Source organism: Phascolarctos cinereus, unplaced genomic scaffold (genome assembly GCF_003287225.1).
Source record: "Phascolarctos cinereus isolate Bilbo 61053 unplaced genomic scaffold, phaCin_HiC Scaffold_9;HRSCAF=440, whole genome shotgun sequence".
In the NCBI taxonomy this organism is placed as follows: domain Eukaryota; kingdom Metazoa; phylum Chordata; class Mammalia; order Diprotodontia; family Phascolarctidae; genus Phascolarctos; species Phascolarctos cinereus.
This window is the reverse complement of record NW_027556402.1, coordinates 148,125,470-148,138,595: the sequence shown is the minus strand read 5'-3', so window position 1 is coordinate 148,138,595 and position 13,126 is coordinate 148,125,470. Positions and strand designations below refer to the sequence as shown.

General features: G+C 38.0%; 1 protein-coding gene across 6 annotated transcripts in view; it reads left to right on the top strand.

The window, feature by feature from the left end:
* Positions 1-13,126, top strand: part of DCUN1D4 (defective in cullin neddylation 1 domain containing 4) — an 88,388-nt gene that overhangs the window by 32,299 nt on the left and 42,963 nt on the right. For 3 of the 6 annotated variants that reach the window (XM_020990271.2, XM_020990279.2, XM_020990285.2), the window contains 2 exons: positions 1,841-1,914; positions 4,496-4,610. In XM_020990271.2, coding sequence (XP_020845930.1) covers positions 4,540-4,610 — 71 coding nt within the window. In that variant the 5' untranslated portion in view covers positions 1,841-1,914; positions 4,496-4,539. The remainder of the gene's footprint in view (positions 1-1,840; positions 1,915-4,495; positions 4,611-13,126) is intronic. The other 3 variants (XM_020990263.2, XM_020990253.2, XM_020990268.2) reach the window with 1 other exon arrangement.

Here is a 13,126-nt window from a genome sequence, read left to right as displayed (position 1 = left end):
TTTATATTATATTTATTTTCCAATAGATCCCTTTCTTTGCTCCCTTTTCTCCGTTCACCCTCCCTTAATAAGTCTTGTAACAGTGCCTTTTACTGTTATTATACTGAAAATAAAAATAATATCCATATAGACTTGGAGAGGGGGAGTTCCTTTGCCTAGTAGGTGAGGTATGAGGTTTTTTAAACCTTTTAAATATTTTTTTTATGTGGAGAAGAAAAATAAATGTCCTTTCTACATGCAAGTGCACATAACTAAGAATTAAGGAGTATCTCTGAAATTTTCAGCATATTCAGTTTACCTTTTTTTCTGTATTATTTCATAGAATAAAATTTTGATCTTGTGGCATTTTATTTTTAATAAATAAAATAAAATATTTTAATCTCATCTATTTCTGGTTTAAGATTTACTACCCAGATAAATAGATTTCTTGGATTCTTTATGTCAAGAAGCAAAGATAAATATGATTGTAGATTTTGAGTTGAAGACATTAATAATTCATTAACTGGCATTGCATTTGACTTTGTTTTGATTCCCATAACTTCTTTTATCAGACAAACATACTTGGATGGATTCTCATTTCGTTGTAGGTACTCTCTATAATGGGGCAATCAGTGAATCACCAAGCACACTTATTACGTACCAGACACAGTGCTGTTTTGGGCAGGGATTAGGGGTGGAGGTGGGGGGCGGAATACCTTTTATCTAGACTATAGCACGGTTGGAAAAAAATCCCCTCTGAAATATACAGGATGTCACCTCTTTATACCTTCTTCTGTATACTTTTCTTATTAATGTCTTTCTGTAAATCTTTCACAGGGGCTCGCTCCTCCCACAGTGTGCTTGGTGTCTCCCTCTAAGTTCTTGACTTTGTACAGATGCCAGTGGAACAAGTAGGCTTATCTGATACAGCATCATAGGAAGGAATCTTAGAAATCTCATAATCCACTTTCCCCCTCATTTTTCAGATGAGGAAACTGAGGTCCAGAAGAGTAAAAATAACTCACCAAAGGTTGCAGGTAGTTAAGTATCAGAGTTATCATTCAAATCCAGGTCATCTGAGCCAGTGTACTTTCCCATTGTTCCACACTGTGTGCTAGAGCATTACTGCTTTTTTCTCCCCCTGAATTTCACACACACACAGAAAAAGCTTTTCTACATATATATGTGTGGATATATGTATTATATATATAATTTCCACGTATATGTATATAATATGTATATATACAAATAACACACATGTCTGTATACATAAAAATAAAACAGGAATGATTGTATGTAAAACAGTGAATTTCCATCTCATACTACTTTTTACAAAAGCATATAATTAACCCCATATGTTACTTTAAAAATTGATTTGCTTGTCTGCACTTCTGTGCATTTAAAAAGAATGTATGTGTCCAATTCTCCTTTGATCACTGCGATCCTTGAATCTTTTTCTTAATGTGTTCTGTGATAAAAAAATTTCTTCTAGTAATTGTTTTAGTTGTAGTCTGTGTTTCATTTTGGTGTTTCAATATTTCCCTTATTGTTTTATGATCTATTTTTGAGTAGCTTATTATTCAGGAGGATTTTTTTAGTTCCTAAATCAATGTTTTTGTTCATATTTCCTTTATTACACTGCTTTATTGCATTGTGGTTTATAGAGGTTGTGTTCAGTATTTGTGTTATTCTGCATTTGTTTTTTGTGCCCTAGTACATGATTAATTTTTTAAAAGTGCCAGCTGACACAAGAGAATAGGCATATTCCTTACGATTAGCCAAAGGTCTTTCAAATTTTTTCTAACAATCTTTTCAGATCCTTAATTTCTTTCTTATTTATCTTTCTCCTTGATTTGTGTAGGTCTGAAAGAGATATGTTGAAGTCTGCTTCATCTGCCTTACTGTTTAAATCTTATAATATCCTAGCTTTTTCCTGTAAGTACTTAGATGCTGTTACTTGGTATACATACATATACTTATTTTCAGTCTTATTTATGCCTTTTCTTTTTTATATTTCAAATGTTTCCTGATATTCATCTCCCTTTTGAGCCCTCTCTCGTAATAAAGAAAAACAGTTAAGCAAAATTGATCAACAAAGCTGACGGATGTGCAGCATTCCACATTTAAACTATTTCCATGTTTTTATTAGAGGGGTATACTTTATCACCTGTTCTTTGGGACAGTCATTGGTACACATGTATTTAATATTGATACTGTTTTATTTATGGTGCCTTTTAAACATAATGCTTGTTTTCCTGCTTGTCTCTCTCAACCATATCCTTCCCTGATGCCTTATTTTAGATTTTACCTGGTGTAATAAATTCCAACATAACTTCTCATTTTAACTCTATATGCATCTTTGCTTTAAAAGGAATGTTTGTTATATATAGTAAATTATTGGGTTTTGTTATCTAATCCTTTCTGCCACCCTTTTCTCTTTTATGGTAGAATTTTCACTTTTATGATTAGGATTAAGTTTTTTTGTCAGATTTTCAATGTTAAGGGATAGGAGATAGAGCCTGGCCCAGTGACTTAATTGGTATAGGGAACTCTGGAGTGAGGAGCTCCCCCCCCAAAAAAAAAAACCAACCCTCCTGGTTCAGGTTGGCTTTTCACTGGGGCTCTTTGTCATAGAGAGTTGCCCAGAAAACTGAAAGGGTAAGTGATTTGCCCAGGCTAGTACATTTCAGAGGTGGGACTTGAACCCAGGGTTTTGTTTGAGACATTATCTTCTATGCTACTTATAGACCACATTTTATAATAATTTTTTTCCTTTTCAAAACAGAATAAATCAACTAGGTACCTGTAGTTTGTATTGGTTGGAGTAGCTAAATCTCAGTCTCCTCAGTTTCCCTGCCCCTCAAAGCCCAGCCTTAAATTTCTAAGTTCCTATAGAATTATGCGCAGTTTGTAGGATAAATTAATTTGAAATGCAAACCATTTTCCTTTGTTCTTTGGCACATCATATTCCAGCATTTTCTTTCGTTTGTAGTTGATATTAAATTGTACTAGATGGCTTTGACTGGAGTTTCTTGTTATGAAATATCTCTCTTCTTAGACATTTGAAATAGTTTGTCTTTGAACTGGGAGCTCTGGAACTTGGTAACCACGTTTCGAATTTTGGTATGGTATGCCCCATGCTGTAAAAGCATAATGGAAGTGAGGCAAAATTGGCCTTGGAGTCAAGAAGATGTAGTTCAAGATCTGCCTCTGGCACCCAGTAAAGTCATAACCTTTTAATGCTCTAAGTTATACGCTTTAAGACTATAAGTTGCTAATAGTTTTCTAATCTTCATCAGTGAAGGAATTTTTATATTGAGAGTTCCCTACACACTGATGTAATTACAAATTCAAACATACCTAACTCAAAATATAAAGACCTAGGTTCTAGCCCAGTGCCTTGTACATAGATATTTATTGTGTTTGTGGAATCAAATTGAATTTGATACCAGTAGGAATATCCTCAATTTTAAAAAGTTTATTTCATCTATCATTAAATGCCAACCTGAGGAATTTATATTTTAAGACCTGCATAATTTGGATACAGGATAGCTTTCCTGATTTATTTCATGTTATTACCCTTCACATACTCATATTTTCTAGCTACACTGACCTATTAATTAGTTTTGAAAATTGACATTTCATCCCCATCTCCATGATTTTATACAAGTTGCGTTGACTTCCCTATCAGTTGCAAAGTCTTGTCATTTATACCTTCATAACATCTCTTGTATACACCCCTTTCTCCTCTGACACTACCATCATCTTGATTCAGGTCCTCATCACCAGTGACTAGACTATTGAAGTTGCCTGCCTGCCTCAAGCCTCTCCCTATTCTAATTCACCCTCCACTCAGCTGTCAAATTGATTTTCCTAAAGCACAGATTGGACCATGCCACCCCTTTATTCAGTCAATTCCAGTTGGCTTCCCATTACCTCCAGTATCAAACAAAAGCTTCTGTTTGGCTTTTAAGGTCCTCCATAACCTGGTCCCTTCCTCCCTTTCTTGTCTTCTTACACCTTGCTGCCCTCCACAGACTACAATCCAGTAACACTGGCCCCTGTGCAGTTGCTTACACTGGATACTTCATCTACTGGCTCTGGGAATTTTTATTGGCTGTTTCCCATTCCTGGGCCTCTCTCCTTCCTTTCTCATCTTCACCTGCTTCTCAGCTTCCCTTCAAGTTTCAGCTAAAGTCCCACCTTCTGCAAAAAGCCTTTCCTGCTTTGCCTTACTCCTAGTGCCTTCCCTCTGAGACGACTCCCAATTTATCTTCTGTATATCGTGTTTGTCTTTAGTTGTTTGCATGTTGTTAGACTGTGAGCTCCTATAGAGCAGGGACTGTTTTTTACTTTTCTTTGTCACCCCAGTGCTTAGCGCTTGTACTTGGCACATAGTAAGGACGTGGTAAATGCCTGTTGACTGAGAAGCCAGAGTCTTTGGAAGTGAGCTTGCTGTTTTATGCAGCTACATCTGTTTTATACTTTTTGTCTATGTTCCTAATTCCTTTTTCAGGAAGCCTTCGATCTTGCAGTTCATCAGACTGCGTTAGCAAAGTGATGCCACCAAGAAAAAAGAGAAGACCTGCTCCTGGAGATGATTTATCTGCAAAGAAAAGTAGACATGATAGGTATGTTACAAAGACATAATTTAAGATAAATGAAATGATCATTTAAAGTTATGAGCTATCAACTTGTCAAATGTAACATAAATGTTGGCCATTTAAATTGTGGTATATGGGTAACTTTGTGCTGGTTCAATCATGTTAGACACTGAAGTCAATAGTTCTTATTTTTGTTTATCAAGTTAATATGTGAAAATAAATGTGGAAATTTTGAGCCTTTAGACAATATTATTTTGAGACTTTGACTTAGAAATATGGGCTTAAAATCTCTTTCTCTGTCTTTTCTTTCTGCAATATTTTTTAAAATAAATTTATTTATTTTTATTTTCCAACATTTACTTCCATAAGATTTCAAGTTTCAAATTTTCTCCCTATCCCTCCCCTACCCCACTCCAAGATGGCATGCAGTTTGATATAGGCTCTACATATACATTCATATTATACCCATTTTCACATTAGTAATGTTGTAAAGAAGAATTAAAACCAATGGGAGAAACCACAAAAAAAGAAGAAATGAAACAACAAGAGAAAAAAAGTTAAAATAGTATGCTTCAAGTTGCATTCAGACTCCATAGTTCTCTCTCGGGATGTGGATAGCTTTTTCCATCATGAGTCTTTTGGAGTTGTCTTAGATCCTTGCATTGCTGAGAGGAGCCAAGTCTATTAAAGTTAATCATCACACAGTGTGGCTGTTACTGTGTACAATATTGTTCTGGTTCTGCTCACTTCACACAACATCAGTTCATATAAGTCTTTCCAGGTTTTTCTGAAGTCCACCTACTCATTATTTCTTATAGCACAACAGTATTCCATTACATTCATATACTACAACTTGTTCAGTCATTCCCTAACTGATTGGCTTTCTACCACAAAAATTGCTGCTATAAATATTTTTGTATATGTGCGTCCTTTTCCCATTTGTATGATTTCTTTGGGATGGAGACCTAGTAGTGTTATTACTGGGTCAAAGGGTATGCACAGTTTTATAACCCTTTGGGTGTAGTTCAGAATTGCTCTCCAGAGTGGTTGGATCAGTTCACAACTCCACCAACAATGCATTAGTGTTCCAATTTTCCCACATCTTCTCCAGCATTTATCATTTTCCTGTTTTGTCATGTTAGCCAATCTGATAGGTATGATGTGGTACCTCAGAGTTATTTTAATTTGCATTTCTCTAATCAATGATTTAGAGCATTTTTTCCGTATAACTACAGATAGCTTAAATTTCTTCATCTGAAAACTGCCTGTTCATATCCTTTGATCATTTATCAATTGCAGAATGACTTGTATTCTTATACATTTCACTAAGTTCTCCATATATTTTAGAAATGAGACCCTTATCAGATATTAATTATAAAAATTATAAAAATTCTAATCTTGGTTGCATTAGCTTTGTGCAAAAACTTCTCAATTTAATGTAATCAAAATTATCCATTTTGCCTTTCATAATGTCCTCTATCTTGTTTGGTTATAAATTCTTCTGTTCCCCATAAATCTGACAGATAAACCATTCCTTGCTCTCCCAGTTTGCTTCTGTTTCTCTATTTTTAGAGCTCTTTGGTTTGTGTATTATTAAAGCATAGAGATTGTTGCATCTTTTTTAAAGTGGTCTTCACTAATGGTATAAAATTAAATATACTTAAGTTGTTTTTCACAGAATTATGTTGACTCTGTTATTGAAAAGAAATTTTTGAAATGAAATGACTAATGACCATATGAAAATACCAGTGATATTAGAATTTGTTCTGTGGATGAGTTAGTAATATGAAAAACAAAACCTGTTTAAATCATTTGTTTGGAATTGATATCTACACTGTTAAATGTAGTAACTCTAGATATGTTAGGATCTAATTTTTTGGCTTCTGAATTGCTTTCTTCAGTTTTCTTTTTAGCTATTGAACATACCTGTTCAAACTTGTCTGATTTCCCCTACCTATAGGCTACAACTCAGCAGAAAGCTATTTTGGAGATGCTAAACTCATTTTGTTTGTCAGGATTGTCTCCAATAAATGAGGAATGTTAAATATATAGAGAGAGACTGAAAAATGTAGAATTTAATCACCAGTAAAGTAGTTTTTAGGACATTCACCAACCATTTTAAAAAACGGGGCTGCTTGGTATTTCAGTGATGGTAGTTGTTCTGCTAGTTTACTCATTTGAATGACGTTTTATAAATATAAAGTATTTTCTAGTTTTTTTATAGAACAGTCTGATAAATTTAGTATCATGCCACGTTATAGATGAGACAGGGGGGCGGAGCCAAGATGGAGGAGTGAAAGCAGTGACTTGCTTGAGCAGTCCCCCAAAGCCCTTCAAATACCTGTAAAAAATGGCTCTAACCAAATTCTAGAGCAGTAGAACCCACAAAAGGAGCAAAACAAATTTCCAGCCCAAGACAGTCTGAATGGTTGATTGGAAAGGTCTATTGCGCCAGGCTGGGAGAGGAACACAGTTCGGGTGCGCAGGCAAAGACTGGGCCTCAGCAAACCTGGGGCAGGCCTCAGAGGCCTGAATCATGGGCAGCTGTGGCAGTTTCCAGACTTCTCAACCCACAAACACCAAAGACAACTTGGAAGATCAGTAGGAGAAGTCTGTGACCATGGTGAGCGAGAAGCTCGGTTCCAGCCCCAGTCCCGGCGTAACTTGGGGGCAGCAGCTGCTTCCTGAGCTCTGCCCATAGACAGAGGGGGGAATTGAGTGACTGATCAGAGGGAGATTGCAGGGATCTCTTTGCTGGTGCTAAGGCAGGAATCTCTTGCTTTGCTCATGCTTGGATCTGGGTCACAGTTCTGGGTGGTGATCCTGGGATGAGGAGGAGCGCTGGAGTGGTAGAGCTTATGGTGGCAGTAGAGAAGGAATCCTCACAGTTCCAAGGCAGAAAAGAGTGCTTGTGGTCACTCATAGACCAGAGAACAGTCCAGGAAAGGAGTAAACACCTTGCCCTTGATCATAGCACCTTGGAAGAACTGAAAATTTACAGGTCCCTAGAAGTATCTCTGAAAACAGCTGCACAAAATCCCCAAAGCTTGGGACAGTACATTCTCTACGCTGGAAGCAGACCCCTACCTTAACAAAGAGTTTAAAACTCAAGTAATTGGCTGGGAGCATGGGCAAACTACACAAAAAACAAAAAAAGTCAGACCATAGAATCTTCCTCCTTTAGTGACAAAGAAGATCAAAACTTGCAACCAGAAGTTATAAATGAGGCATCTGACATACAATTTTTAATAACTTTACAAAATGAATGATTAGAGCAGGATTAGAAGTCTTAGCCTCTCTGAACTGACATTTGCTTGGTTCATTCAACTTTACTATCTTTGTATATAAAGTCTTTGAGTGGTTGGAACATTTCAGTGTAGTATACGTACTTCATTTCTTTTATACCGACAGCTTTTGTACCAACTTTGTTCCAAATAGCTGCCTTTATGCCTAGGATGTGTATTTATCCACATGGGCATTCAGCTCTTCCTAGGGTAGTAACCTCCTCTGTGTTCAGCCTGATATGATTGTACTACGTTTGGGGACTGAGGACCTGAATTCAAATCCCACCTGTTTTCAGCTAATCAGTGAGTCCAGTGAATTAGGTTCATTCTTTCCACCTAACTGACTTAGGACTTAGCACAGTGACTGGCACATCAGAGCAGCATCCCTTCTTACTCCACAGTGGTCAGCTACCATGTGAAAGAGACCCCAGGTGACCTTGCGCTTGACACCACTTATTCTTGTGTTAGGAGTCTACCAACCTAGGAAAGTGGAGATCTTTGTCTAATAATCAAAGAAACAGAATCACCCCATGCTATGTCACCTTCACCAACCCAGAACATTTAGTTGGTGATACTGTAAAGATCAAGTTGCAGTGAGCCCCACTTAAACAGTCTTTGATGTCAAATGTCTAAGTGGACACAGATTTGATAATGCAGTTGTAAAGTTAATTGTGAAACACTGGTCTTTCGCAGTTTATGCAGGCAGGCCTGTGGTCCAAGTGGAATAGAAAGGGGAGACCAAAAGTTTCTGTGCATTAGAAAGATCTTCTGTGTTCAAGATGAAAGAAATTTGGGGAGACTCACAAATACTGTCATCACTGTACCAGCTTACTCCAATAATTCCCAATGGCAGGCTTATATTCTGCAACTGAATATGCTGGTATCAATATGCTCTGAATCATCAGCGAGCCAACTGCTGCTGCTGTTGCTTATGACTTGGACAAAAAGGTTGTGCCAAGAGAAATGTGTTAATCTTTGACTTTGGAGGCAGCACTTAAGATGTCTCCATTCTCACCACTGAAGATGGCATCTTTGAAGTCAAGGCTATAGCTGGAGAAACTCACTTGGGTAGGGAAGACTTTGTCAACCATATGGTCAGTCGTTTCATTGCTGGGTTCAAATGAAAGCAGAAGGACATCAGTGAAAACAAGCGGGCTATCTGCCATCTGTGCAGTCTTATGAACGTGCAAAGTGTACTCTCTCTTTCAGTGCCCAGGCCAATATTAATATTGACTCTCTCTGTGAAGGTATCAACTTATACGCGTATATTTCCCATGCCAGTTTTGAAGAGCTGAATGCTGCTGATCTCTAATGTGGCACCCTGGACCATTTGGGAAAGGCCCTAAAGGGATGCCAAGCTAAATAAATGACAAATTTGTGACATTGTCTTGATGAGTGATTCCACTAGGATCCCCCAGATCCAGAAACTTCTTTAGGACTCCTTCAATGCAAGGAGCTCAATAAGAGCATCAATTCTGATGAGGCTATTGCCTGTGGTGCCGCTGACTGGACTGCCATCTTGTCTGGAGCTAAATCTGAGAATGTGCAAGACGTGATGCTGTAGGATGTCATTCTTCCTTCTCTTGGTATTGAGTTACGCAGTTCTGATCAAACACCATTCCACCATCCCCATCAAGCACAGATCTTTACTACTGCCTCAGACAACCAGCTTGGTGTGCTTATTCAGGGTTATGATAATTAGAGCAATGACAAAAGATAACAACCTGCTTGGCAAGCTTGAGCTCACAGTTAACTTGCCCGCTCCCCAGGGGTATTCCTCAGATTGAAGTAGTTTTTGACGTTGATGCAATTGGCATCCTCAGTGTTACTGCTGTGAATAAGAGCACAAGCAAGGGGAGTAAGATCACCATCACCAATGACAAAGGTTGTCTGAGCAAAGAAGGCATTGAGCATGTGGTCTAGAAGACTAAGATGAGAAGCAGAGACAAAGTGTCTTTCACAACCTTTTTGTGTGTATGTGTGTGTGTGGCTAGGCAATGGGGTTAAGTGACTTTCCCAGGGTCACACAGCTAGTAAGTGTTATATGTCTGAGGCCACATTTGAACTCAGGTCCTCCTGAATCCAGAGCTGGTGCTGTTATCTACTGTGCCACCTAGCTGCCCCTACACAAACTCTTGAATCTTTTGATTTCAACATGAAGACTACAGTAGAGGATGAGAAATTCCAAGACAAAATTGGTGATGTCTTACAAGATCTTTGACAGATATAACAAAATAACCAGTTGGCTGAATAAGAACCAGATTACTGGCAAGGAAGAATTTGAACATCAGCAGAAAGAGTTGAAGAAAGTACAACCCCATCATTATCAAGCTGTTCAGAATACAAAGGTCATGCCAGGAGTCATGCCTGGTGGATTCCCAGGGATTGGAGCAGCCCCATTCAGAGGTGGTTCTTCTGGATCCACCGTTGAAGAGGTTGACTAAACACAGTGGAAAAGAGCATTCCATGCATCTTTACAAAAATTGAAGATTTCAATTTGTAGCCAAGGAAGTCGTAGTTTAAAAGTAATATTTAAATTACTGTGTAAATCTGGGCATTCTGAGTACTTGAATGTGTGCTGAGGGAGAGAAAAACATTGTGCATTATCAGTATTGTAGACAAATAGGGATGTGAATCTTGTCCTGGTGAATAAAATCTATTTTAAGATCAGCTCCAAGAAAAAAAAAAGGCATTAAAGCATTAACTGTGTCTAAAGGCTTTAAAAATGTTTGAATGGTTTCTCTCATCTTTGTGACTTTTGGCAAGTAACTTTACTCTGGGGTCTTCAGTTTCCTCATCTATAAAATAATGAAGTTATTCTAGATGGTCCCTTCACATTTTAAGTTGATGATCCTAACATGCCTTTGCAAAAAAGAATTTTTGAGAGAGCCTGCTATGGTAGAAAAAGTACTGGGTTTGGAGTCAGAGAACCTGGGTTTGAATCTAAGCCCTGCCACTTTCTGTGGGCAAATGACTATTTGGCCCTCACTTTCCTCATCTATGGAGTACTGAGTTAGATTATTTTTCAGGTCTGTTCTAGGTTTAAGTCTATGATTCTGTTGAATAACTTTAGTATGGAATAAATTTTTAAAGCTTTTAAGGTAACTAAAACTATATTTTTATCACTTCAGTTACTCTTAGTTCTATGCTTATGCTACAGTGTACCACTTTTTGTTCTTTGCACACCATTTCTGTTCATTAAAGTTATCTAGATAGGTGCTTAGCCACATGAATTTTGGTATTTTTTTAAAAAAAAAGTATGATCTCCTAGCTAATGTTTGAAGAAACTACATTTCTTTCCTCATCTTTTTTTTTAACTTCAATTTTATTTTGTGTCCATTCTCTCCCTTCTTCCCCTTCTCCCAGCCATTGAGAAAGCAAGAAAAACAAAACACATTACAAATATGTATCATCATGTGAAATAAATTCTTACATTAGCCGTGTAAAAAGGGGGAAAAAAAGATCAGAAGAAAAGAAAATATTCTTCGACCTAAATTGGGTCCATTAGCTCTATGTCTGGAGGTGGAGAGCGTATTTCATCATGAGTCCTTTGGAATTTTGATTGGGTTATTGTGTTGATCACAGTTCCTAAGTCTTTCAAAGGTGATTATCTTTACAATGTTGTATTGTGTAAATTGTTCTCTCTCATGTTTTTTCCTCTCAGAGCCTTATAGGCTTTTTTTTTTTTTAAATCATGAAATGGAATTTCCAAGGATGGTTACCAGAGTACTGTGTTAATGGGGCCAACTGCATGTAGGCTTCTCTGGCCTATTTTTCCTCTTTTATTTTAGTGTTTACTCACTATAACATTAGAAAAATGATAGGGAACAAAGATTTTGTAGTCTTCTTTCCTGAAAAGAGGGACCGTTCTATTTCTTCTCAGTCTCCTTTGGTTGGATCTTCATCCAAATTACATCCACTAATAGTAGGTGTCCCCCAAGGCTCAGTCTTGGGTCATCTTTTCACCATATACTGTTTTACTTGATCACATCAACTCCCATGGTTACAATGATCATTTCTGTGTAGTTGACTTTCAGATCTACTTGTCTAGCCCTAGTCTCACTCCCAACCTCCAGTCTTATATTCTGATTGCATTTAGACATCTTGACCTGAAGTCATTATTATTGTGCATTATCATTGTGTATATTACCTTTCCCTCTTTCTGACTCCCCACTTACTATTGAGAGTACCACCATCCTCCTAGTCACCTGTGCTTACACTAGGTGTCATCTTCAAATCCTCATTTTCTCACCCCCACATCCAATCAGTGGACAAGTCCTATCATTTCCGAGTTCATAAAATCTCTTATATACACCCCCATCTCTCCTCTGACACCACCACCACCATTCTGGTACAGGCCCTTGTCACTTCATGTCATGACAGGACTGTTAAAGTTGCCTGCCTGCCTCAAGCCTCTCCCTATTCTAATTCACCCTCCACTCAGCTGTCAAATTGATCTTCCTAAAGCGCAGGTTGGACCATGGCACCTTCTTATTCACTCAGTTCCAGTTGGCTTCCCATTACCTCCAGGATCAAACAAAAGCTTCTGTTTGGCTTTTAAGGTCCTCCATAACCTGGTCCCTTCCTCCCTTTCTTGTCTTCTTACACCTTGCTGCCCTCCACAGACTCTACAATCCAGTAATACTGGCCCCTGTGCAGTTGCTTACACTGGATACTTCATCTACTGGCTCTGGGAATTTTTATTGGCTGTTTCCCATTCCTGGGCCTCTCTCCTTCCTTTCTCATCTTCACCTGCTTCTCAGCTTCCCTTCAAGTTTCAGCTAAAGTCCCACCTTCTGCAAAAAGCCTTTCCTGCTTGCCTTACTCCTAGTGCCTTCCCTCTGAGACGACTTCCAATTTATCTTCTGTATATCGTGTTTGTCTTTAGTTGTTTGCATGTTGTTAAACTGTGAGCTCCTATAGAGCAGGGACTGTTTGTTTTTTACTTTTCTTTGTCACCCCAGTGCTTTGAACAGTGCCAGGAAAACAGTAGATGGTTCGTAAATACTAGTTCACCAGCTACTGAAAGGTCCCTACAAGGTGTTGTTAGCGCCTTAATCTCTTGTCTAAGACTTTTTCCCTTCTCTCTGTCTCTCTCTCTCTCTCTTGAAACTTCAAAGATCTTTTGATACCACTTGCTTACTGTGGCAGGTAGGTAGCACAGTTCATAGAGCAAGTTCTGAGTTCAAATCCTACCTCAGTCACCTCCTGTCTGTATGACACTATACAAGTCACTCAGTTCTTCAAACCTCAGTTTCC